General features: G+C 36.3%; 1 protein-coding gene across 2 annotated transcripts in view; it reads left to right on the forward strand.

The window, feature by feature from the left end:
* LOC149556554 (nucleic acid binding / zinc ion binding protein) overlaps positions 1-27512 on the forward strand; it is an 81609-nt gene that overhangs the window by 46092 nt on the left and 8005 nt on the right. Inside the window, exons 3-4 of one of the 2 annotated variants that reach the window (XM_089830880.1) lie at positions 5935-6133; positions 26314-27021. In XM_089830880.1, the coding sequence (XP_089687006.1) occupies positions 5935-6133; positions 26314-26523 (409 nt within the window). In that variant the 3' untranslated portion in view covers positions 26524-27021. Of the gene's footprint in view, positions 1-5934; positions 6134-26313; positions 27022-27512 lie in introns of those variants that run through there. The other variant, XM_089830879.1, reaches the window with a different exon arrangement.

Genomic DNA, 27512 nt, shown 5'->3' on the forward strand with positions numbered 1-27512 from the left:
TAACTAATCCAAAATATCACATAAAGTGTTGCGAACATAGACACAATGTCTATACTCTTTCTTCTTCACAAATGTAAGCTCGCATATCCAAATATGTCAACCACTGTCTATGCTGAATTGTGAAGAAGCCTGCAACATACAGAATCAAAGTCTGTCATGAACCAAAAACATATATGTTGACATCTCTGCACTACTCCCAAGTGTCAACAATATCCTTTATTCCTAACAGTTTTAATATTGAGAAATATTCTTAATGTTGGTGTCACATTGGGGAAATGCATTTAATTTAATATCGGAGAAGTATTAAGAAAGTGAAATCCTACTACTTAATACTAAATCTGGGGTTAGTGGTTTTGTGAACTCATGGTTTTGAGTAGATGGTTTTACTTTACCACTTGGTTGTATTTGTGTGAGCTTGATTCTATATAATCAAGCACATGCTTAGTGGTTAAGGTTTATTGTTTGAGTGGGTTATGTCATTATTGAGCCTGCCAAAGGGTGCATATGTGAATCATACTATCGGATGTGTGGAATCATGCTTGGACACATGGAGGATGTATTGAAGAGCTTGATGTTTCAAAAGTGTTCATTTTAACTTTAAATAAGGTACAATTACACCTATGAAAGACTACGAAGATATCTAGTTTTCTCACGCTGCTTGGTGTATGTTGAAATTTGGCCGAGTAGGGTTCATGGACTGTTGTATGAGATTTCTCCCTATGAGAAAAGCTGTTTTTCTTGGAGAAGTGAGATGCATTAGGAGATATTATAACTTTCAGCAAATGATTATTGAGATGATCTCTAGACAATGTGGCAAAGAGCAATTGGTCTAGATCAATCCATTAACTCTGCTTTTTGTGACTTTCTTCATATAAGCTAACATGATGGTTTACTTTGAGTTAACATCCATTTATTTCTGCTCAATTCCTCCACGGCCCTCCATTTTCTATTAATCTAATTATATTTAAATTGCTGACAAACATAGGTAATCACTCTCTGTTCGGGGGATTAATCTTTGTCAAAGGTAATGAGTACTTGCTTTAATTCGTCAATTTTTCTTTATTATTTGTAACTTCTTTGGGAAGAAGTTTTTAGAACCTTATGTTGGGCTGGAGCTGTGGCATGTTAAGCTTCTCTTCATTTTATTATTTCCCGAATTGATTGATCAGGGGGAGTTTATATAGTGCCAATTAAGAACCAAGTTGATTTTTTTGACCTTGGTTCCAATTGTGTTGCTCCCACTGTCATGTTATTGCCAATTAAGCTATTAACTGTTGTTCTTAGGCATCCATTGTGTTAGTGGGTTCCTACTGTTTTGTGGCTGAGCAACCCAAATGACTAATTTTGTACTGAAATTTCATTTCGATTTTAATATTTTGTCTAGATTTATATGTGATCTAATTGTTTTCACAACTTTGTGTGTGGCACATCCTATAATGTCACAATTTTCCAAGCACCATGTTACTACTGTGGAAAAAGCAAGATGAATGAGCCACCGTGCTTTCAAATTTTAATTGAGCTATGCTTGCAGAAGTTCCTTTGGAGATTTCCAAGGTGACAAATAAATGATCATAATTTATGTAGTAGCTGAGAACCGATGACTGGAAAATGATTATCTGTCTAATAATCATTCAATATGTTGTCTTCCTTTTCTGTGATTTTTCCAAGGAAACAATTCTTAAACATATTTACATCTAATACCAGTAGTCTCAATAAGGGCCATTAAAGCATCTTCTCTTCTACTGCAAAAGTCATGCAAACATTTCAATTTTTTTATTCCTTTGGGTGACTTAACTATATTGGTATCATAAGGATGAGTTTCTGGCCAATATTACTGTAAAAATAAATATTTTTCCTGCCCTAGATTGCTATGTATTTTGATCCTTCCTAGATTCTCGAATTTTGTTCTTTCTTGCTTCAAAGTAAAATGAATTTTGTTATTTTTGACTATTTTTGAGCAGGATGTTAGGGCTGCCCAAGCCTTGTATATTCCATGGTAAGATCCATATCACAAAGATTTTGGTGAGACAGCAGCTTCCTCTAAGAACCATGGAAAATTGCATTTGACCGCTTACCCGGTGACCACATAGGTATCCTGGCTAAGAATTGGCTTGATTCTTTTTCCCATTGAGGTGACCATTTTCAGGCAAATTTTGTAGGGTAAATATGTGGTTCTAGCCAAATTTTTTTCTTCTTTAATTAGGATGGTTGAATTATCATGGAACACAGGAGAGGACTTATTTGCATAATTCTAAGATCTCATGGCCCCCATATTGATTTATGTCATAAAGTACTTCACGTATCTCCTTATCTGTGATGATTATGAAGTTTCTTTGACTTATATTTGATGTTATGCCCAGGTTGATTCCTAAAGCCATTTTTCAATTACTGTTCCTAATTTTATCTGTTATTGAATCCTCTCTCTCCATCACCTTGATGGACGTGGTGGAAACTTGGAGTCAACCTGCATTTTCAATGTTTGAATTCACTGGCTAGTGCTGTTTTTCCTATTTTATAACGTCCATCTGTTTGCCTCTGAGATTATGAAGTTTGGGTGAAGTGGTTTTGGAGCTAGCGATCTCAACTCAACTTTGGAAGTTTTATGGTGCCCTGGAATTTATAGATGATTTAATGTTGAATGAGATGGGAAAGACTGGGTTGTCTCTGGTTGCCTTTTGAAAAATCTGAGAATGTTCTATGAGATGAAGGGATCTTTTCCTCCCTTTTGAGAGTTGTGGTAGTTTTCAGAGCCTTGTTTGTGTGCTCCTTACAGTCTCTTGTTCAGGCTCTGTCTTTAGCTTTTACCTGCGAGGGTGTATAAGTTTAAATGCAAAAGGAAAATGCCTAATACTCTTTCTTTCCTTTTCTTTGGGATAAACATGTTATGGCTGCATATATCATGCCATGAATATTTTGTGAACTGTAGTAGGAATGGGGATTTTTTTATCCATGTTTTGGTTTATTTTGTTGTGGAAGAGAATGTCGTTAGAAGGCAGGGAGGAGGAAAGTGGAAAAGCAGGTAAAGAGGGATTGAGCAAGAGTTTTGTCTCTCTGCAACTGTTTTCTCTTGTGTCTTTTAACTGATGCAATCTCATTACTGTTTGGTTGTAAACAGAATGCTGGGTATAACTTCCATTGGTTTACAAGTTTTTATATGAGAGCTTAGAGTTTTCCATATTCATGAAGCCCATGATATGTGAAAATTAATTTTTAGTTTCCTTGAGGATTGGATTATTATCAAGTTATTTCTCCCTAATGTGGTAAGTAAAAACCACCTTGGCATTCACATTTCACCATTTGTTAGGTCTAGGATCCCTTAATCCTAGGTGTCTTAAACAAAAAAATTGTGAATGGAAGTTCATCTATGTTAAACTCAACCACATTATTAAAATCTACATTACAAATTTGACTTGAACTTAGCATTTTAGTTTTTGATAGGAGTATCATGGTATATAGTGTAAACATATATGATCATACACATTCTCACTTAGGATATGGAAAAGCTTAAAGATTTGTCCGTGTATTCCATCTCAGTCTCTACTTCTGTTGAGGAGTTGTTGCCATCGATGTCAAAGAAGTGATGGCAAATAAGAGTCAGCAAGTTGTAGTTATTGATGTCAAAATTTCTTAAGACATGTAGATTACTTGTCATCTCATGTCAGATCTGATTAGTCTGCATTTTGAGTTGTGGTAGCACTGTGGATTTCTGTGACAATGAAATCAGTTGGCTGTTACCTGTAATGTCATCATGTATCTAGGCTAGTTGGTAGAGGTGATCCAGAAGTGTAGAAGGAAAGTTACCCAGATAGTGAGCTTGCAGTGACAGCTTGTTATGATCAGCATTACATCATATATGTGAGCGAGTTTGTAGACGCCTTGTTTCATATCCCTGAGTTTGTAGAGTTGGTGTTCATCAGACAAGAAGTTTGAACTGACAGAAGGGTCATTGTGACTGCTTGTAATTGTTCCAGATCTCTGCAGCACAAGCTTGTAGTGTGTGCCTTCTGGAGGTGTGTGGATGACCATTTGGACCAAGGCCACATTGGGAACCACATAACGAGTTCTTTCATCTAGAGTAGTGTGTGTGCTATTAGACCTAGCCTATTACACGTTTCATTAAGGTTGCTTGATGTGGATGGATTGCAAATGTATTATTTCTATTCTAGGTCAACATGTGAATGTACTTGTAACTGTAATGCATATATATAGGTTTATAGGATCTGCCCTGTTGGAAACCTCTGTGAATGTAATATTTGGCATATGTTGATGATTAAAAAGAAGTTGGATACAAGCATTGTGAGCTGCATTCCAATCATTGTGAGTGTGTCTTAGAAGATCAGTTGCTGTGAGGGAGATCCTCTGAAGGCAAATTGGATCAAGGGTAAGTTGAATGTTGATGTTGAATGCCCTCCATTCATATCTTTGTTGTTTTTGAGAATTAAGTCCTAGCTACTGAGTTGATGCTCAGAATGGGCAAAGGGGATTGGTGTCTCTAGCATGTTGGTGCTTGCTAATGCAATAGGGGATCGGTGTCTCTGTTTGGTTGGTGTCTACTTCATAATTGTAAGTTGATCCTTTATTTTGGGAGGTTGGATTTGGACAGTATTTCCAAGCAGCTGTTCTCATTGTGGTTTTTTCCATCGTGGGTTTTCATGTATGTCTGATGTTCATGTGTTGTTTAATTGCCACATTATTAAGGAAATTGACTAAGACTTCTTTAATATTTTAATGTTCATCTGTGAAGTTATTAATTGTAAATAATTTTCATTTAAATGGATTCTTTTAATCATTTCTTTGGTTTCGTTGATCTAGAAGGGAATATGTTTGAGAGGGGGAGGGGGTGAGGAAAGTGGAAATGTAGGTAAAGGATTGAGTGAAGAGGAAACGGTCTAATCTTTTCTCTTTTTCCTTTTCTTTGGGGTACACATGGTATGGTTGTGTATCGTGCCATGAATATTTTGTGACTTTGAAGTAGCAATGAGGATTTTTGATCAATGCTTTGGTTTCTTTTTGTTCTAGAAGGGAATTTGTTTGAGAGAGAGTGAGGATGAGGAAAGTGGAAAAGTAGGTAAAGGATTGAGCAAGAGATTCTTGTTTTTTTGTTATTAAGTGATGGAATAACATGAGTATCTGGTTGTGAATAAAACAGAGGGCCAATGTCCACGGATTTACTAGCTTTTATGCGAGAGAGTTTTGAAGATTGATGAAGCCCTCAATAGGTGAAAATGAATTTCTAGTTCCTCATTTACATCTCAATATTTTTTTTGAGTCGAGGGTCCCTTAAGTATTTCAATCAAAAAAATGTTATGAAAGCTAGTTCATTTATGTCAAACTCTAGCTATCATCAAAATCCACATTGTATGTTGGACATTGAATTTGGTGGTTTACTCTTTTTATAAGGGTATCATGGTATATGGTGTATACATAGGTCATACACATGCTCACTTGGGATTGATAGAAGCTAAAATATTTGTGTCATTCAGATATCCATTTGGTTTTAACAACTTGGTTAAGATAGAAGACATGTCAAGTACCATGAAAGAAGAATTTTTCTTTTTCTTTTCAACTTTCTGCAATTTTTGCAGCTGCGCATAATTAGTGATATGCCTTGATTGAATAATTGGTTTATAATTGAATTATTTTACGAATTTCAATTTCTATATGGTTTATGCCTCGTAATTTTTCAAAATTTCATAATGCCTACTAACACTAATCTTTGATGCTAGATTGTGGGGGATAATGAATTTGATGGGAAGTGGTGTCCCTAGATTTCAAGCAATTAATTTATTAATCTTTGTTTACAGCTAATCTTAAAAATCAAATCAATGCATTTTTCTTTTTCTTTTGTTGAGTAGCTCTAGATTTCCATGTAATACTTGCTACTTTTATTAAGTTGAGCATTGAATCTGGAGGAGCTGACATGTACTCATGTAGGGATTTACCTTGCCCAATCATTGGTTGTGGTGCACGACTAAGTTCCATGGCAGAATTTGAAGATCACTATGTAGCTCGGCATGCTGCTACATGCTCTGTATGCTCTAGGGTTTTTCCAACAACTCGTCTGTTGAATATACATGTGGCTGAATCGCATGATTCATTTTTTCAAGCTAAAGTTGATCGTGGCTATCCTATGGTAATCTTTGCTCATTCAGTTCTGCTTAGTTTGGATTGTAGGAATGTTCTGATGTGCATGTGATAAGTTACTGGTTAAATAATAAAGAGATGAGAAAATCAAATAACAATTCCTGTCTGCCTGCCAGTTCTTTTTACTTATATTTTTATTTTGTTCAATACCGAGAAGTACTGGGGATAGATAATATGTTCCGATTTGTCTTGGATACAAAAATATTGACAATGAGTGCATAAGCTAAAAATGAATATATTAATAAACAGCATTGATAACCACCAAAATATTGATACAGAAGACACATTAAGAGGTTCAGACTTAAATTTAATCATAGTTTTTATAAGTGATGGATCCTCTTTGGACTTTTCTTATCATACCGACCTTTCTTAGTGGAGTTATTGAAAAAAATTGTGTAACACCTTTGATTATGAATGGTGGAGGCACTCGAGTTGGTAATTCATTATTGGAAAGGGAGCATCCTTACAAATCAAAAGAATCTGTTAAGTTTGAATCTGAAGAAAAACCATGTGTATTTTGATACTTAATCTCAGAACATGAGAGATCAGCATAAAAACTGAAAGTGTTATCTAGATTTTACGTTTTTATGGAACATTCCCTGAAGAGGGCCTAAAATTTAGTTGCAATTTATGCTGCTACATTGTGAAGTTCTCATGAAAGTGCTTTCAAATTAGTTAAACTACATGTTAAGAGTCATCAGGAATAAAACAATGGATGACACGCGTGAAAAACCTCCAAATTTCGAAAAATTAATGAATTCAGAACTACATGAAGTATTAAAAATGTTAGTTGCTCCATGACATAGTTAATGCATATGTATCACCATTTTCTGTGCAGACACATTCCAGTAATAGCTTATGATATTGCATAAAGCTAGTTATGCAAGCAGGCCTGTTATTCAAATAAATAAATTGGATTCCATGGGATAAGGTAAAACATCTTGTTATCGAGGGAGCCCATTGTATTTCTGTGTGGCTTGGCAACTCAAATCATCTGACGATTATCTAATCATGAGTTCTTCTATGTATCTGCAATACAAAATATAAATTTGAATCTACACAAATGGAGGCTTACTTGCTCATGGTACAGTGAGAATCTCTAATAGTAGATTACACTTGACAAGTAGTCATTGAATGTAAGTACTCAGCTTTTCTGAAGTTGCGATAAACTCATGGGTTGATAATGTGGGCTCAACTCACAGAAAATGTGAAAACAAATGCACAAAAATCAGTAGTGGGATAAGTTCTGCGGGGCAATGCCAGTAATGCCCTAAAATGATGGGTACAATTTAAATCTGGATCTCTAAGAACATTTTCTCTTGCAATAGTTGGTGTCTATGTTAGCTTGTCAATTGTAGAAGTATAAAACATATGTGTAATTTTAGAAGTATAAAACATAGTTGGTGTCTATGTTAGCTTGTCATTTTTACAATATGTTATAATAATTGACAGTATTTTGGAGTGTAATTGTGGAAGAGTATTTTTTCGATCTTGATCTTGTCATTGTAATGTGTTAGGAAATATATTTGATAAAATTCAATAAAAAACGTACTAATATTGAAGTTTTTCATGCATTTGTTGCTTGATGAGATGCAGATTTTTTTGGGTGACTGATGGCAGATTGCCTTTGCCAGGCTTGCAGGCTAGGGTTTTTCCCTAGCTGTGTTGCTGTTCTTTTTCTCTACAATCCTCTTTTTTCTCTACTATTAGATCTAGGTGCTGGTGTGCTTGGGGGGAATCTATGGTGGTTAGATGGCAGCGTGATGGTATGTGGCCCCTTTTTGTGGTCTCTGGTTTTGGTCATTTCTCTAGAATTGGTTACGGAGGATGTCTCATACTTGAGCAGTCATGCTCTATTCTGTAAATTTCTTGGGGTCCATATTTCTTTATTAGTGTTGAAATCTTGGATTTGTCATTCTTGGCATGTTGAGAGTGATATGGATATTATGCTTGCTTTGAATAGTTATTTCATAGTTGTTTTTTCCAACATGGTTGATAGGAATCAAGTTTTCAAGGGAGGGTCTTACTTATATAATCAAGCAAGCTTATTTATTAAGCCTTGGCATGTGGTTTTCAATTTGGCTGTGGAACTTCCCTCAAGGTTTCCTATTTAGGTTTGTTTGTTGAGGCTTTGATTGGAGCGTTGGAGAGGATATTTTGCAAGGATTGTGTAATGTCCCTTCTCTGCTCAACATGGAGAGTAGGTACAATTACAATTAATTCTCTCTTTTCACTAAAGATTACTACAATTGCTACAGATTACCATGAATGCTATCTCTTGTAAACTTATGTAATTGATATTTGTAGAGTTATAATGATTATTACCTCTTAGAAAAAATGTATTAAATTGCAAACACTGCCCTCCTAAGGTATATCGTTCCAAATATGTCTAATGAATTAATATTATAGAGATATTTGCATTACCTGTAATACTTATGTCCTTTGCAATGAATATGAGATTTGATTTTATATTAATAGTGGTTTTCCCATTGACAATAAATACTATAATCTTAATTAATAATTTCTTATAATGATTAGACTATTCTCCCCATTAGAACCAATTAGAGTCAATCTGCGATATGCTTCCCCGATGGATGAGGGGACTTCAATCTTATATCTTATGCTGATTGTGAGAGGACACATTGGAGGAGAAAAACCTTGTGTCTCTTTATAATTTTATACATTGCTCACTAATCACGCCTTCTATTTCATATGTGGATTTATTAATTCTGATTCTCTTTCAATTAGTTTTTCTTTTCAATTGACGTATTTAGAGTCTCATCACATTTTTACTTAATCAACATTTGTTCCTTTTCATCAATCTAATAGCTCTGTTTTGACTTTCGGTAAGATATCACATCTCATACTCTCCTACGATAATGATAATGTTAGGAATGAATATTGCATTTGCAAGGTCTTAGTATTTTGAATTCCACGTTTCACATTGAGGAAGTAGTTCACTTCCTTAATAACATGTATCAACTAATCATTAGTGGCTAGTGCAAATTATTATCACTTAACATCGATAGTTACTTCAGCCATTATTCTCTTTTTAATTGGTGCCTTATCATCCATAGCATTAGTTTTCTTGCTCTTTGGATATGGCAGACTATGTTGATTCAGGTTCAACCAATGGACAACAACTCCTCACTTATTAGAGGTTATGTGACAGGATTTCCAAGCTAGAATTAGACAATTTTCAGCTGAGAGAACAGGTTACCTCTCTAAATGATACCATTACTGAACTTAAGAGTGCCACAACCTCCAATACAGCTCGATTCCAAAGTTTCTTAGATACTTTTTCTATTGAAACAACAGGACTGCAAACTAGTATCAGCTCTATTATTTCACAATTGGAAGGACTTGATTCCATCAAAGAACAAGAATCCATCATTGCAACTAAACACTCCTCTCTTGTTTCTGAAACTGAACTGAAGATCAAATCTTGGGCCTCTCTTTGTGGTAACACAAACTCTCAACCTCTGGCTAAGATTGACAAAATGGTACAAGGGAAGATCGAGGATGAGAGGGTGAGATGAGTTCGTGAGCTTAACCTGCAGGTTCGTGGATTTTCCTCTTCTCATTATCCTCTCACAATTGGACGCTCTTTCCTTTGTGACCAACTTAGTCTTACTAATATCACGTTGGATAGGTGCTGGTTTGGACATGGCGATGTCCTATTTATCGGATTCCTTTCACTTGCTGACAGGTTCCGAGCTCTCTGTGCTAAGAGAAAGCTTTTTTCTCTTCCTTCCATGATCTTCTTAGATGAAGATCTCACAAAGGCTTAGGTTGTAGAGCACAAACATGCTTGCAGTGTTGTTGCAAATGCAAGGTGGGATGGAAAATGGGCAGTCATCAGCAATCTGAAAGCAGTTATTAGAGATTCACCCCCAGTGGTTGGATAGAGAGACAGGCCCCTAAGGCCAAATGATGGTCCCACCAGTAGTCTGACAAGAGGGAGACCCCCACTTGCTCCCTTCTTGTTAACTGCTGGAATGGTAATGGATCTTTATGGTCATTACTTGGTCTACTTCGTGATGCTGTGGGATCTGCAAATATTCTTGTCATAATCGAGACTCACGAGAGTCCTGTACTTCCTCTCCCAGGTGTTACCGATTTTCAGTTGTCTATTTGTAGAGAGGAGGTTCGTGTATCTAGTGGTGTACAAGGATTTGGTGGTGTTGCTTGTTTGATTAAGGATGATATTTTTAGTAGCAATTCTATTGTACACTCAGACACATTTGCCAAATTTATGTGGGTCCGCATTGACTATAAGTGTCACCGTCACAGGGCTCTTTATTTGGTTGCTTGCCATTTTCCACCGGCTTCCTCTCACTATGCTATTCATGCTACCGATGACAAACCCTTTTATCGATCTTTGTGAGATTATTTCTCAGTTTGCTGTTCTTGGGGATATTATTATTCTCGAGGATTTCAATGCGAAAACCAGAATACCCTAGACTCCACTATATGATTGCAGTTTAGATTCCATATGCTCCACCGAGATTGATCCAACTTTTTTAGGGCTTCAGAGGTGTTCTGAGGATGTTTCTGGACCGTTATCTGTTTATGGTAGACATTTGCTATGGCTTTGTGAGTCTTCAGGCTTGGTGATCTTGAATGGCCTTTTCTGTTTCCTTGGTTTTGAGTTTTTCACGTGTTGGCCTCATTGTGGTGGTGCTAGTGTCATTGATTATGCTCTTGCCTGTCCCTCCACCCCTTGCATTTGCAGTTTTACTATTTTACACCTTCCTCTGGTTGATCATGCTTTCCTTAGTATTCATTTTCGCCTCTCCCCTCTCATGTCGCCTCATCTTTCATCTGTCACAGCTCGCTCACCCATTTGCTTCTGTTTTCTTGATGGTGATTATGAGCTCTTTTCCGCTCATCTTTCGAGACTCCTCAGTCCGTCGTGCTTCTCAGACTTGTGCAAGGCCGCCTCTATGTTTGATTTACTTGAGTCAACTATCCTTAAGTCTGCCACCCTTTCCATTCCTCATCGTCCTCTATTGCTCCTTAGCAACACTCATCGTGTAATACTTGCCCCATGAACCAGTGGTTCGATTCGGACTACAAATCTTTTCATCGTTTTATGCGCTCTGCTTTTGAGGCTCACTCCACTGACTTTGCCAATATTCGCTTGTCTTATCTCTGCTTTCTTTGCAGTAAGAAGCGTAATTTTGCCGCTTCTAAGTGCAAATCTCTTTGCTCCACGCTGATTCGCAATCCCCAACTCTTTTGGCGCACTCTTTTCCCTCATAATTTCCCTCCACCTTCCACCCTCGACTTCCGCTCCCTTACATTATACACCATGGCTCTTTATGACATTCCTGGGCAGCCTTCCATTCATCCCTCTTTGCCTCCTTTCTTACGCCTTTTCACCCCTTCCCATATTTATGAGGCAATAAGATCTATGAAGTGTAGTAGAGTTGCTGATGAAGAGGATTTCCAAGCTGAGCTTTTCAAGTTCAGTGCCTTAGTTCTGGGCCCCTATCTCTCTATTCTTTTCAATAGAGTGATTCACATTGGGTTTCCGACTTCCTGGTCTAGGAATCTGATTTATCCCATTCACAAGATCGACCTTGTCTCGGATCCAGGGAACTAAAGAACCATCATGATGGGCACACTTTTGCCAAACTGTATGTGACAGCTCTTAATGCTATGCTATTTGCTGAGCTTGATAGAAATGGTTGTAGGGCTAGAGGGCAGGTTGGTTTTCGAGCGGATTATCAGACTATGGATCACATCTTCACACTATAGGCTATTATTGAGGAGGCCAGACATAGATCAAAGAAGGTTTATTGTTGCTTTGTTGATTTCTGCAAGGCTTTTGATTCTGTTCCTAGGGTGCCTCTGTTTGAGAGACTTAGGAAGATTGGCATTTCTGAGATGCTACGTATTGCTATAATGAGATTGTATGAGACTATGGTTGGCAGATTCTAGACTCCTCACGGCTTCTTGGATCCGATCCATAGTACCATTGGGGTTAAGCAGGGTTGTCCTCTCTCTCCTACTTTATTTGGGTTATATATCGATGAGCTTGAGAACTTCCTCTTGAAGTCTTCGCTCTTGGGGGATGGTTTTTATCTTCATTAGGTTCTGACCATCCTCCTTTTTGCAGATGATGTGGTTCTTCTTGCTTCCTCTCCTTATAGGTTACAAAAACTTCTTGATAGATTAGCTTTATTTTGTGATCAGCGACAACTTGTGGTTGACTTGGGTAAGACTCGGGTCATGGTCTTTAATAGTTTAAAGACTTCTCATCTTCATTTCATTTTTCAGGGCCAGGAGATTGAGATCACTTCATCCTACACATATCTAGGGGTTATGTTTTCCGATCCACGATTCAGTATGAGACCAACTATTTAGCTCGAATTAATAAGGGTATGGGTTCTCTTGCTTTGCTTGAGAAATAGTGTTTCAGGCATCACTTCTAGGATACCTCATCTAAGCTATCTCTCGTAGATGCTCTTGTGCAGTCGACTGTTCTTTATGGATCTGTTGTCTGGGGCCCTTCTCTTCTTAGCTCTGATTGGGCCTCAATTGAGAGGGTTCAGATTCTGTTCTTGAGGCGCATCATCAGATGTCATAGGTTCACTCCTCACAACGTCATTTTTGCTGAGTTTGGTGCTCATTCTTTGAGACTCACGACCATTTTTTATTTGGTTTGGTTCCTTCATCGTCTTCGTGGGTTTGCAGATATTGTTGAGGACCGGAACCGCTACTCCTATTTAACTTATTGTTCTTCTGTTTCTACTGCGGATGTTGACTTTGGTTCTCGCGCACGATGTTGGTATGCACAAGTTTCTTCTTTACTGTGTTCGATTGAGATTGACATTGAGCGTCTCCCCCCTTTTTAGTTCTCTTTGGATGCCCCTGCTTATCTTCTTCTCTCTCGGCAGGAGTTGAATGATCATGTTTGTCTTGATATTTATAGACGTTACATTACCACTACTTGGGTTAACCCTCCTAGTGGGTTATGCCTGCGGATGTCCTTTTGTGCAGAGCAGTTTTTGGAGATTTTTTATGGGATCATTGTCCGTCCTAGCTACCTTTCGCGGAGATGGTCTCATGCCCTACAAATCTCCTTAGGATCTTTCAGAGTTGGTTCCCACCATCTTCAAGCTCAGACTGATCATCATATTGATAGTGAGGAGTGGATCTGTTTGCTATGTACTTTAGGGGAGGTGGAAAATGAGGCTCATTTCCTTTTTCGATGCCCTATTTACAATGAGATCAAAGGGAGATTCTTCTGTCTGTTCTGGGAGTACTTTTCTCTACACGACTTTTTTAGCTATTATGATTAGAGATGCCTTGCACTTTATCTTCGTGAGGCCACCACGCTCCGTGATAGCATGATCCAGTCACTGCTTCCTCACCGACACTTATCTACTTAGCTCATTACTGCCTTTTTTACACCATTATCTCCTTTGCGGGGTGTAAAAATGCCTTCCAGCTCTATTCGTTCTTATGGGCTTTCCAGATGTGTTAGATCCTGTTTTGGCTATTTGCACCAGCGACACTCCTTTGTGAGTAGCCAAAGACGGTCTAGTGCCTCTACACATTGGCATATGTATCATTCAATGACTGATTTCTTCTTGCCCAAGAAAGACTCCTAGTGCTTTCTCTATTCTTTGTTGGTTGTTATTGTTTTAATTGTTCTAGTTTATTTTCGGGCACCTTTGTGTGTTCCTGCTGGTTTCAGCCTAATTGTTGTAATCTTTCGGTCCCATAGACCTCTTTTTGGTCTTTTGTTGGACATTAATATCATTATCTTATCTTATCTTATACAAAAAAAACACACCACTCTTTGTCAAGGTTTGAATAATCAGTGTTTATACCACTGTAGCAATAGGAGTGGTTCCAAGCCTTGGAATATTGACTAGTTAGTAATGAACAATGACTAATATTAACCGACTTTTATCAATAGTAGCAGCATTGATTAAAGGAATATGTACCTCCATTTGGCATTACAGATAGCTTTTAAAATAATATTTGAATGAATAATTTTAATCATTATCTCAATCCAAAACTATGTATAATTATTTAATTATATATATAAAGTGTTTGATAGAATTTATCATATATAACCACTTTTCAATAAAATACTTCCCTCTGCCTTCACAATCCATTATGTCATCCATCCTAGGCAAAGGAAATCTATACTTCACTGTTATCTTGTTTATAGCTCTAGAATCAGTGTACATTCTCCATTCTTCTTAGGTGCTAACACAACAGATACTGCACAAGGATTCAAACTTTCTCTAATTAGGCCCTTTGCAAACAATTCTTGCACTTGTCTACTCAACTCAGCATTTTCAATAGGTGTAAGCCTATGTGGTGCTTTATTAGAGAAACTAGCTCCAGGAATCAAATCCATACAGTGGCTGTGGCTGATACTTCTCATAGGAGGTAAACCATCAGGTACATTATCAGAAATAATGTCTGAAAACTTCACCAACAAAGATTCAATCTCAGGTGCATGTTCTAGATCATCTTGTTTCTCAGCCTTTCTAGGATTCAAAGCAAAACCAACATTTTGTTTCTTTATATCGTTCCTAAATTGTTTTCCATCAACCAAACATACTCTGACTGTGGTACAATGGTTCTCCACAAGCTTTTCAACCAAAGGTAACAATACTTTTTTCTTTCCATCAACCCAAATAGTATATTGATTCAATCTACCATCATGTAAAGCTTGTCTATCATACTGCCAAGGTCTACCCAAAAGAATAGACAACAATCCATAGGCATAATATCACACAAGACTTTATCTTGATAATTCCCAATTTTGAATATAACAAGGCATTGTTCACTTACAAGGTAATTATGCTCCTTCTGGTCCAAGCACCATTGTAAGGTTTAGGATGTCTCAATCTCTGCAACTGCAACTTATTCACTAGCTCCTCAGAAGCCAAATTATCAGAATTCCCACTATCAATGATTACTTTGCAACATTTCCCAACGATCTTATATCTGGTTTTGAACAAACTTCTTCTCAAAACAGGTTCTTCACTAACTTCTTCATTCCACAAGATACTTCTTAACATTAGGTTCTTACCATTTTTGAGGTTCATTAGATGTTTCAGCAACTTCCTCTCAAGCCAAAATGCTTTTGTTATTACGTCCAATCTTCTTTCCAGAGTTAGTACATTCAAAAGCTCTATGTCCTTCTCCACATTTGAAACAAGTGCCCTTAAACCAAGATCTTTCCTCTCTCTTTCCACCATTATTATTCCTAGAGTAATCAATATAGCTACCTCTAGAGTAATTACCTCTTTTTCTAGCAGGCGCTTCTTTCCATTCTATCTTTTCTTTATCTTGCATTGCATTGTCAGATCTACCACTTTCTCCATAGGTTCTACCTCTGCTTCTTTGAAATCTGCCACCTCTACCTCTTTGTCTTTGATCATGTTTCTTTGACAATCTTTCTTTAACCTTCAGAGCATATTGATATGCTTCTTCCACACTATCCATCTTAACATAGCTGATCTCATCTTGAATTGATATCCTCAAACCATTCAAGTATCTATCCACTTTCTCAACTTCATCATCTACATGTCCAGATCTGGTATCCAACTTATAGCATTCCTTCATATATTCTTTCCCACTCACGTCTCTTTGTCTCAAATTCAACATTTTCATTAGCTAATTAACTTGGTAATTTGCAGGGGGAAAACTTCTTCATCTTTCCAATCATCTTTGCCCATGTCTTAATCTTTTCTTTTCCTTTCTTTTGTCTTTCAGTTTGCAAATGATCCCACCAAAGTGAAGCATGACCCTTCAAATTTGTGACTGCTGTCTTCACCTTTTTGTTATCACGAGTACCTTCATACCCAAAGTTCATGTCCATCTCAGAGATCCAATTCAATATTGCATTAGTCTCAAGTCTTCCATCATAGCAAACAAATTCAACCATAGGTCTAGCATTAGCCCTAGACACAATTCTCAAAAGCCTTTCTTCATCTTGTTCAACCTCAAGTTCCGAATTAGGATCAGGTGATACTTCTTCATCATCACTAACATCTTCAAGATGTACATTTGTTCTTGGGCTGTCTCAACAACTTCAAGTCTTGCTGCAATCTGCCTCAACATATCCATAATGGCATTATCTGCATTCCCTCTACCACGAACCATCTTGACAATAGTTAGTGCAAGATCATAACCTTCTACAAGTTATAGGTGAGATTTCAGATCTGCCACCCTACAACCAAATCAGTAAGGTTCTCCATGATCTAACCCACAAGAAAGAACTTTGCTTTGATACCACCTGACGCAACGCGAGGATGCCAAAGGAGGCAAACCTGTGCTACCATTGCTAAGAGCTACACATGGAAGATTTAATCAAACAAACAACAAGGAACAAGAGGCCATATGTAGCATCACAATATGTGTAATTATTTCACTTCACATATAAGGAAGCAATATACCTGGTTGTGAGGCCTTTCGGGTTGTAGCCATATATAATGAGATTTACAAAATTAGAGTCCAAGATCGTATCTTCTATCTTCTTCGCTTTAAGTTCTATTACTCTACATCTAACCAAGCTTCTTATATAGCCAACTAAGCCACAAGTCAGGTAGTTAAGCATTTAATTACATTAGAGGTTCAACCTTGGAAAAGTAAATCAAAACCCAAGCAAATGACAAAAAAAGATCATGCACTCGTAGGAATTGGTCTAAACACAGGTTAGGAGTCGGCTCCCAACTGTGCAAGACGCCACGTCATTGTATAGATTTGCGCTAAAGCAAATAATGCGCATCATTGGCTAAAAACAGTAGATAATAGAGATCGCAAAGAACAACACAAAACTCGAAGAATAGGAAATATAGGGCACAAACACTTATGTAAAAGATCTATGGTAGGTCCTCGACATGATATCAATTGTGCGCAACCTAAAACCAAAAGAAACAACGACTACTTCGCGAACAACAGACTGGTACAAAAAACAAGAACTATTTTTGGTTGATGCAAGATTGCTCAAAGGCCCAAGATGCTTCTGGATCAATCATTCTGAAATCGTAATTTCAACATGAGGTTAGAGTTTCTATATATTTATAGATGCTAAAAAATTTAGACATAATCAAATTCCAAAAAAATTCTGATATTACCAAAAACAATTCAAAAGATAGAACATATCTTGGTGTATTATAGTACTTCTCTTTATCCATTAAGTATTGGTCGAAGCCTTGATGAGTCTTGATGAATGCTCCTTATCTTTAGGGAGAGTTCATAATCATGTACTATGCTCTTTGGAGAGGACCTCCTTGGGTTGTATTTGCCATACAATTACTCTAGGATGGTCCTCTAGCTATGTCACCCTCTCATTACGACTCTTCTCCCAAGGCCTTATGGATATCCAAACTTGGCATATGCATCCTTCGTAGATGATATATTTATATCTTCTATGCCTTCAGAGATGCAATCTATACCTTGTAGTAGGGTGCCCTACTAGTTGTTCTCCCTTACCTACTATTGCAATAGGGTGCCCTTGATAGTTCTCTCTGAACTATTGTAACAAATGGTTTTTCTAACAAAAATAAAGACAATTTATAAAGAGATTTTCCAACATTCATTGAATAGATAACCAAAATCATTTCATATGACATTAACTGTTTTAACTATTAACAATTAACTGAAATAACCATGTTCAACTAAAATAACTATATCAATGATCATCTGAAAATAACTAGATTAACGATTAACTAAACATAACTATATTAATGATCAACTGAAATAACTAGATTAACGGTTAACTGTAAATAACTGTATCAATGATCAACTGAAATAACTAAATTAACAATTAACTATCTTTTCGACATACAAGTAAGTAAATTCTTATCATGAAAAGATGAAAAGAAACATACAAGTATCATCCTGTGGGTCTTTCGCTAGTTGTGCAAGCCTCAACTTTTGGTAAGAGGAGAAGCATTGACTTAGGCTTAACTTCCCAACCTTAGACCATAGTTATCCCCATACAATCTATTGAATTAGAAAGACCCTTCCTACCTCGGAATCGGGCTTGGGATATTCTTAGTCTAGCCACCTAAGCATCTTGGTGTTTAGAATGTCCGCACAGTTATGGACGGACATGTCTGCGTAACTGACACCATTGACATCAAGTGATCATTAGATGAAAACATGCCTTTGAACTACCTTGGCCAAGGTTTTCTGATGGGTTCAATGAGACGATCACCACCGCTCGACTTGACAACAGGAAACATTATTAGGGACGAGCATTAGCTATTAAGTATGGTTATATAATTTTATTTAATCCTATTTGATTTCATCTTTCGTGTTCTTGCAGATATCATTCTCACCTCTTCACCTTTTTATGGCTATATAGCCAGTGAGTCCTAGGTGTTTGGATTCTTAGAGCAATCGGCTCTGTTCTGTTGATTCATAGCATTTCACATTCTGTGATTAAAGACTTGCAAAAATTAATTCATTGTATTCTAACATCCAATGGTTAAACAATTTATGGTTCCATGTCTTGAGTACTTTGCTATGAATTATAGTAACAATTTTCTAAGATTATTCAAGTATGAAATGAGTATAATCTGCAATTTATTGATATGGAATTTGAAATGCATTAATGGTCATGAAGGGAAAAATAGCAATATTGGGGAGAATGATCATCCACATGACCTATTATAAATTCTGGAATGCCTAAGCTTTGCTAGACATTGGATATCAGTTCTTCTTCAAAATGATTTTTCAGTACATAGAGGCAACCTCAACTTCAGCAAGGTGGAGACGTACGACAGCTTGTACAAGAATGACAACACTTATATTTTGCAAAAATCTGAGTTTGGTAGAGGGTCGAATGGTGTGTGAAGCCGGAACTATGAGCAATGGAAATGACGGAAAATCGGGAACGAAAAGGAGCCGATCTTGAGTATGGCAATTGGGTGTTTAGAAAAAAAGTGTCCGCCTCTCTCTCAGGACTTCAATAAAAAGGGAATGACGTGACTCCTTGGCTTTCATAACATAAGAATATTTTGGCTCTTTGAACACCAATTAAAAATGCCAAGTGTTTAATTAGTTACAAACAAGGAAAAGAATAAAAGATGGAAAAAGAGTTGGAAGGTTATAATTCGAATATTATTATAATTTATATTTATATACGTACATGTAAATATATTAGTAAGGTGGCATCATTTTATCATAAGAAAATAATATAATGGTGTCACTTCATTTTTATATCTGTGTACATATATAGATATATATTATAATAATAGGGTGAAAGATTATTTAAAATCCTTTGAGGTACGTATTATATTTTAATTTATTTATTTTATGTTTCTTGAATTAATTATTTAATAGCTCATGCGAGTCCTACAGATGTATCCTGAGTTCAAGTCGTTAGGTCCTTACCAAAAAAGTTTAAGGGCATACATGTCAATCCTGTTGAATGGACTAAGCAAGTATCCCATTCCGATGATCCTGTTTAGCAATGCTTCCCCACTTCATCTTCTCTTGCAATCACCCGTGAAACACTTCCACCATAATAACAGTTCCATAATAATTTTCATATAAACATTTAAAAGACTTTAAATTATTAACCATAATTCCAAAATCAAGCAATTGCTAAACATCATATAACAAATAATGGTTAACGACCATCTTCAATAATAGTTAATACAACAGATATAAATAACTACCTACTTCACATGATCATGAAAGAAAAATCCGTTAAATCCAATGGCTATGAGCAATTTTACAACTAGGTCAAAATTTGGGATGTAACATACCCTCAAAATTTTCGTCGTCCCTGATGAATATTAAAACAAAACTTTAAACAATATCTATTCAGATTATTTCAAGAAAAGAAATGTTCAAGTTCTAGCCTTGGAGAAAAGATGAGGGTATTTTTGAAAGATTTCGTAATAATCTTCTCAGGTGGCATTATCCTCTGCATACTAATCCCACTGGACCTTGCATTGAGACACGTCTTGATTTTGTAAGCGTAGCTTAGGCACCTCGAGTATTCTGAGTGGTTCTATTTCTACCACCCTTGGTTCTCGCACCTGTAATAGGTTTCAATCTATTATATGATCATGATGAGTAATGTATTTCTTAAGGTATGACACATGGAAGACATCATGCATCTTGGCAAGGGTTGGTGGTAAGGCAATTTTGTAGGCTACTGGGTTCATGACTTCCAATATTTCAAAAGGTCCCACATACCTTGGGGCTAACTTGGCATTCTTACCAAACTTGATAATACTCTTCTGAGGTTTTACCCTTAATAACATCTTTTCTCCCACTGAAAATTCCCTAGGTGTTCTTTTTGCGTCTACATAACTTTTCTGTCTGTCATTGGGTTCCTTCAATCTCTGACGAATTTGGATTATCTGTTCTTCCATTTCCTTAAGCATTTTAGGCCCAACAATAATTTTATCTTCCAATCGATGCCAACTTATAGGAGTTCTAAATTTGCAGCCATATAGATCCTCAAAGGGGGCCATTTTATTAGTGGATTGATAGGAATTGTTATAAGCAAATTCTACCAACGGTAAATATATTTCCCACTGATATTGCCGATCCATACAGTAAACTCTCAAAAGATCTTCTAATACCTGGTTTATTCTTTCTATTTGACCATCTGTCTCATGATGATAAGCTAAACTTATGTTTAGTTTAGTACCTAGTGCCGAAAATAATGTTTGCCAAAATCTGGAAGCTATCCTAGCATCCCTATCTGAAATAATTTTCTTTAGAACTCCATGCAATTTGAAAATTTCTTTTATGAATTTATGAGCAGTTTCTGGTGCTCCATCAGTTAGATTTCCTGGTATAAAATGAACAACTTTTGTCAGTCTATCTACTACTACCAGAATAGTGTTGTGTCGATTTCAAATCATAGGTAATCCATGGAAATTATTTGCCATTTCCATTCTGGTACTTCATTTGGGTGCAAAACATCGGCTGGGTATCGATGTTTTACTTTTACTCTTTGGCATTCTAAGCATCCTGCTACAAATGATGTTTTCTCCCTTTTCATTCCTTTCCAAAAATATAGAGGTTTTATATCTGACAACATTTTAGTTACCCCGGGGTGTCCTGAATATGGAGCTGAATGAGATTCTTCCAGAATCATTCTTCGAAGTTTAGTTTTGTTGGGTACATAAATCTTGTCATGATATCTTAACAATCCATCCTCTTCTAGCCTAAATTTTGAATACTTGGGATCTTGTGGGTCTCTGATGAGAGCTAGGCTAATCTCTACATAAAATTCATCATGCTCTAGATGTTGTAAAATATGGTCCTTTAATCTAAAATTTATAGTAGCCATTGCAAAAATGTGTCTCTTCCTACTTAAGGCATCTACTATGTTTTCCTTGTCTTTGATATAACTTATGTCGAATTCATAGTTTGCTAAAATTTTCAGCCATCTTTTTTGTCTAGCATTTAGATTTGGTTGAGTGAATATATTTTAGGCCGTGATGGTCGGATCGTAGATCAAAAGGTTTTCCAATCAAGTAATGTCTCCACATTTGAAGAGCACGAACAATAGCTACTAATTCCAGAGCATAAGGGGTGTAATTTTGCTCATAATTCTTCAATTTTCTCGATTCGTATGCAATTACCTGCTCATTCTGCATTAGCACACCTCCTACTCCTTCTGATGCATCACTTATAACAACGAATTTCTTTTGTTGGTCAGGTACTCTTAGTATGGGTGTTATGGTTAACTTTTCGTTCAAGTATTCAAAAACTGATTGACATTTTTCTATCCATACAAATTTTCTACCCTTTCTTTGTAGTGATGTAATCGGGTAAGCTATTTTGGAGAAATTCTTGACAAACTTCCTATAGAACCCTGCCAATCCCATGAAACTTCTAACTTCTGTCACATTTTAAGGTATATGCCATTCCTTAATTGCTTTTATTTTTGACGGATCTACAACTATTCCCTGAGCTGATATAATGTGCCCTAAATATTGAATTTCCTTTTGTTAAAAAGCGCATTTAGATAATTTTCCATATAATTTATGTTCTCTTAACCTTTGTAAAACTTTTTCTAGATGATCTTGATGTTCTTTCTCATTTTTTGAATCGATTAGAATATCATCTATAAAGACCAACACAAAGTTATCTAGGCAATCTTGGAATATGCTATTCATTAAGTTCATAAAAGCAGTTGGAGCATTGGTTAACCCAAAAGGTAACACGGTGAATTCATAATGCCCATACCTGGTTCTAAATGTAGTTTTGTGAATATCTTTGTCCTTAATATGAAGCTGGTGATATCTTGACCTCAAATCAATTTTTGAAAATACTATTGCGCCTTTTATTTGATATCGGTTTTTGGTGGTAATCTTATTGTGCATTCTGTAATCTATGCATAATCTCATTGTTTCGTCCTTCCTAACAAATAATACTGGGGCTCCCCATGATGAAACACTGGGCCGAATCAGTTTCTTGTTTAACATATCATGTAATTGTATTTGCAACTCCATTAATTCTATGGTAGTCATTCAATACGGTACTTGAGAAATGGGTTCTGCTCTTGGTATCAAATCTATGGAAAAATCAAAGACTTGGGATGGTGTTAGACCAAGGAGTTCTTCGAGACACACATCTTGATAATTCTATAGATAGGGATATTTTTCTTCGAAAGATTCCTTTAACTTTTCTTTGATTTCCCTATCTTCAAAAATGTAGTCATCTCCATAAGTGGTGTTTATAGGATCTCTCATGTCTTCAACTCTTACTGCAAAAATCTCACAGCCTTTTCTTCCATATTTCTTAAGTTGCATGGCAGATATCTGTTTTGATTTAATTTCATGTTAATCCCTATAATGCTTGTAGGTTTGCCTTGGTCATCCAAACAATTTACAGTTTTGGCAAGATAATCCAACTTGGCCTTATGCTCACTGAGCCAATTAATGCCTATAATAATATCGTTAAGACCTAAGAGGTGCTACATAAAAATTCAATTCAATGGAGAAATTTGGAAAGTGAATTTGAGCCTCAAACAAACACTGCTCTACCTTAGCCCTTGACTGGTTTGCATACTTGACTATCCATGGTTTTGCCATAAAACTAGATCTCTTTGGAAATCTACTTAATAGTTTAGGCGATACAAAATATTTAGAAGCCCTAGTGTCAATTAAAATAGAGACAGGGTTCTCGTAGATCTTACTCGAAGTTTCAATCGGGCCTATCTGTTGTTTTGCTTGTCTATTATTCAGGGCTGTGTGGATTCTTTACTGATAAACATGCTGTTGTTGTGGAAGAGGTGGTCGACGCGGCTGATTGGTGTTGGGTTTAACGGGGCATTTACTAGCATAATGATCTCCCCCACAATTGTAATATCCCAAAGTTGGCCCCTTCTTTTCATTACTCTTATTATTTTTACTTGTATTGAAATTACTTTTGAAATCCTTGAATCCATTTCCTGTTGATTTTGGCTTGCTATACTTGTAATCCTTAAACTGTTTCTTCTGAGATCCAATATCTGCACCTTCTGTATTCTAGTTTGTTTTCTTTTTACTATCCCGAATGGAGTCATCCCTATTTATTTTGTGTTCTTGTTAGATAGCCTCTCTAAAGCTTCTTCCATAGTTCGAGGAGTAAGAACATCGATTGCTCCTCCTATTCTATTATTCAAACCCATAATGAATTTTCTCGCCTTCAGTTTTCTATCTTGCTAATATGGTGTTACATACTTCAATAGTTGGGTAAATTTCTCCCAGTACTTATGTATAGTCATGTCTCCTTGCTTCAGGTTTTGGAAGTCCAGTAATTTTTGGTTGTAAAAGTTTTGGGGTAACCAACGATTCCTAAAAATGGTAACAATTTTTTCTAGGGTTATTTCAGTGGTTTTAATATTTTGCTCAACCTTGGTGTTTCCCCACTATGTAGCAGCTTCTCCAGTGAAGTGATATATTTCCCAAACCACCTTTGAGGTTTCTGAAAAGTTTCTAATTTCAAAATATTGTTCCATTTTAGTTAACCAAGCTTCTACATCCTCTCCGGATTTAGAATCGGCAAATTTGGGTGGTTTGATTTTCTTAATATTTGCTGACAGATTAGCCACTATTTCTTGTTTATTTTGTTTTTCAGTTTGAGTGGTGAAGAGGTTTTCTTATTATATCCGGAGACTTCTATCTCTGTTCTAAGAGGAGGTGATGATTGTGTTTACTCGTGGTTATGCCCCATTTGGGCTGCCATCTCATTCATTCTTTTTCCATATTATCCAACTTCAGTTGCATTTCTTGCAAAATCTGAAGTAACAAATCAGTGGATGATTGTGTGTTTTCATGGACCATGTCATGGTCTACAATGTTCTCGTTGCTGCTCATTTTGTTTGTTTACTGGTTTGAATTGTGAATTTACAAAATTTTGTGTCAATTTATTGTGTGTGTGTGTGTATATATATATATATATATATATATATATATATATATATATATATATATATATATTTAAGTGTACCTACTGATGGAGCTCCCAAATTTTGCAACTAAAATTTCCGTGGAGATCTTGGGAATGAGTAATAATGTGGAGGAAGTTGAAGTCATCATTCACTTTTTTTTTAGGGAAATCAATAGTGGATGCATTCTTTTGTTGATTCGCAATTAGGGTTAATTGAGCAACAATTATGTGATTTGGTAGCAGCATATATAAGGGCCATGTTTTTTGATCTAAGAGGATGGGATATGTTGTGAAGGCATTAGATTGTGATTGAACATAACAACTAGTCTACCTGTCAGAATCTCATATATCAGATTCAAAGTTTCATTATGCTATGATTCACCGGATACTATTTGAAAACATATGTAAATATAAATCACTGACCCAAGCATTGGAGTTTCAATGTTTGTGCTATATATTTGCTTGACTTGAAGTTCATTTCAAACATAACAAGTTACAAGGTTATTGCTGTCAGAACTCGATCAGAATATGGTTTCACACTCAGCAAAATTAAATAAGTCACAGGCAGAACTTATCAATGGCTACAGTATGGTTAATTTCTTGCCTTTTGAAATAAGCAGATATAAGCATGGCATAAGGTAATACTATGCTTGGCTGGGAAATGAAGAATCTGTTAGTTTATGGTACTTGCAGTCAGATGGAGGAGACATTGTGATTTTAATGTTCAGGCTGAGAAAAATCTTACTAACACGTGATGACTCTGCAATATCCAAAAGCGTTGGTTCATGGTATCATTTGTCAAGGATTTTATGAGTTTGAGACAACCATTTATAACCCTAACATATCCACACAGCAATCAAAAATACGATTCTTTGGGACAGCCTTTCTGTTAATGATGGATGTTGACAACCACAAAAGCATAATAAACAAAGATCAGGTCAAGATGACAGAAAGATATAGAACAGTTGCGAGTCAGGAATACAGAAAGTATCATTTGATTACATCCGTCAATAATGATTCAATGTCTGAAACCAAAAGGATTGGGAGTTACAGACAAGTTATGAAACTTATGAGCTCACTACCATGGACAGATGTGTGGCCCGAAAGATGTCAGCATGACTACTGGACAACAGATGAATCACGCAGCACATAAGGATTCATGCCGAGATTGCTATCAGACAGCAATAAGGGATCATCACATGAGGATGTTCACAGAATTAACTACCAATGCATACTCCAACAGGCGGATTCTTCAAACGACAATGCACAGATCTCCACTCAGAAAGCTCTTCCAGCGTTATCTACCAAATTGTATCTAAAGGAGATTATGAAATAGCTTTAAGAAAGTATAGAAAGAAGTTGTTACAGGCAGGGAGAGTTTGTGATTCAGATCCAGCATTGTGTGAACCATCTCAGAACTGCTATCTGCGAGAACATCAATCTCTACAAGGGAAAGAATGAAGAGGAGTTCCAGGATTACTCAAAGGACATTGCCTCCGCCATCTGGGGTTTTCTCATGAACATTTCTACTAACCCAGTTAGGACCTGTTGGCCTTTACTGTTATCAAATTTTGGCATCAGTAAGCAAGAGCGTTCATCATGTATTGTTTGGTGGCATATGTGTTTTGCAATAGATTTGCAAAAACATTGTGATGCTCGATGTTATGATCAGGGATGAGGAAGAGGAGTTGTTTAGATTAATCGCGTGGCCTCTTGAGCGGAGGATTTCATATTTCATTATTAAAATCACTATCTTACATTATTTCCTGTCTTTTGTAGGTACGATGGATACACACCCGAATGGATGGATGCAGAGGCGTTCAAATGGAAAAAGGAGTTTTCACTGCTTCAGCAGAAAGGCTTGATTCCATTAATGAAGCTTTGCGTTGTCCAGGAGCACATCAAACTTGTATATTGAAGTTTGAGTTTTTGCGTGGTGAGCAAGACCTGGGCTTGAAGGCTGCATCATATGAACATACGAGAGGATAATGGAGTATTACATCTTCAGCACCCAGAGATTTTGCATAGCGTCATCCTCGTAGGAGTTGCAGGGATTTATGAATCTGAAGTGGAAGGATACAGACACGGGACCCATGATATCGTGTGTCATGTTGCAGATGAGAAAATGCCAGGTCCTGACAGCAAGGATAGATGGAGGTTACGCATTTTGAATTTTGAAATATTTTGAGAGCTTGCGTGAGCGATGCAAGTCTTTTATTAGGATGAAGTTTAAAAAACAAAACTAATCCTAATAAAATTTGGAAGCGTCCAAAACTATCAGTCATATTATATTTTTGTTAATTATTTCAGTTTTGAGTTATGAAGAGGCACGTTGCTTGGAAAGCAACCGACACCCTTCAAACATTTATAAATATATATAAAGTAAAATCAAACAGGAACAGAAGACGATATTCAGATTCATTCTTATTTTTTAAACAAAATTTTTATACTATGTCTTATGATATATTATATCTTCTCATTGGCAAAGGAGTGACCTGTTGAACCAAGCTTGTGGATGGTGGATTTTTGAGTCAATTTCATTTGGTCCTAATAAATTTGCTGTGGATAGATCATCCTTAAGGAGTGTCTCTACTTATAATTTTTTCAGCATAATCTGTAAGCGCATTTATTTATATTTGCATTAGAGTTTAACTTATTATTAAATTGTGTCCTTTATAAATGTCTTTTATTTATTTTCTATAAATATTTTAATATTCGGATAAGTGGATTGGGTCATTAATTGCATTTTAAATTTGATAAACATAAATATTGTGAAATATTTTATTGTTTTCGTATTTGTGTCTAATTTGCCTCTGCAGGAGTTAAAGTGCATCTTAGACAAATTTAAAATTGCATTTATATAATTGATTTGTCGCATCAGAATTATTAAAATTGTTTATAGTTAAATATATTAAACTTTATAAAGTTGTACGTTTCAATTGATAATCTTGACTCTATTGCCCATCTAATTAAGCACT

The sequence above is a fragment of the Cupressus sempervirens genome, chromosome 5 (assembly GCF_028749045.1).
Source record: "Cupressus sempervirens isolate cs-2001-9-10 chromosome 5, ASM2874904v1, whole genome shotgun sequence".
Taxonomy (NCBI): Eukaryota; Viridiplantae; Streptophyta; class Pinopsida; order Cupressales; family Cupressaceae; genus Cupressus; species Cupressus sempervirens.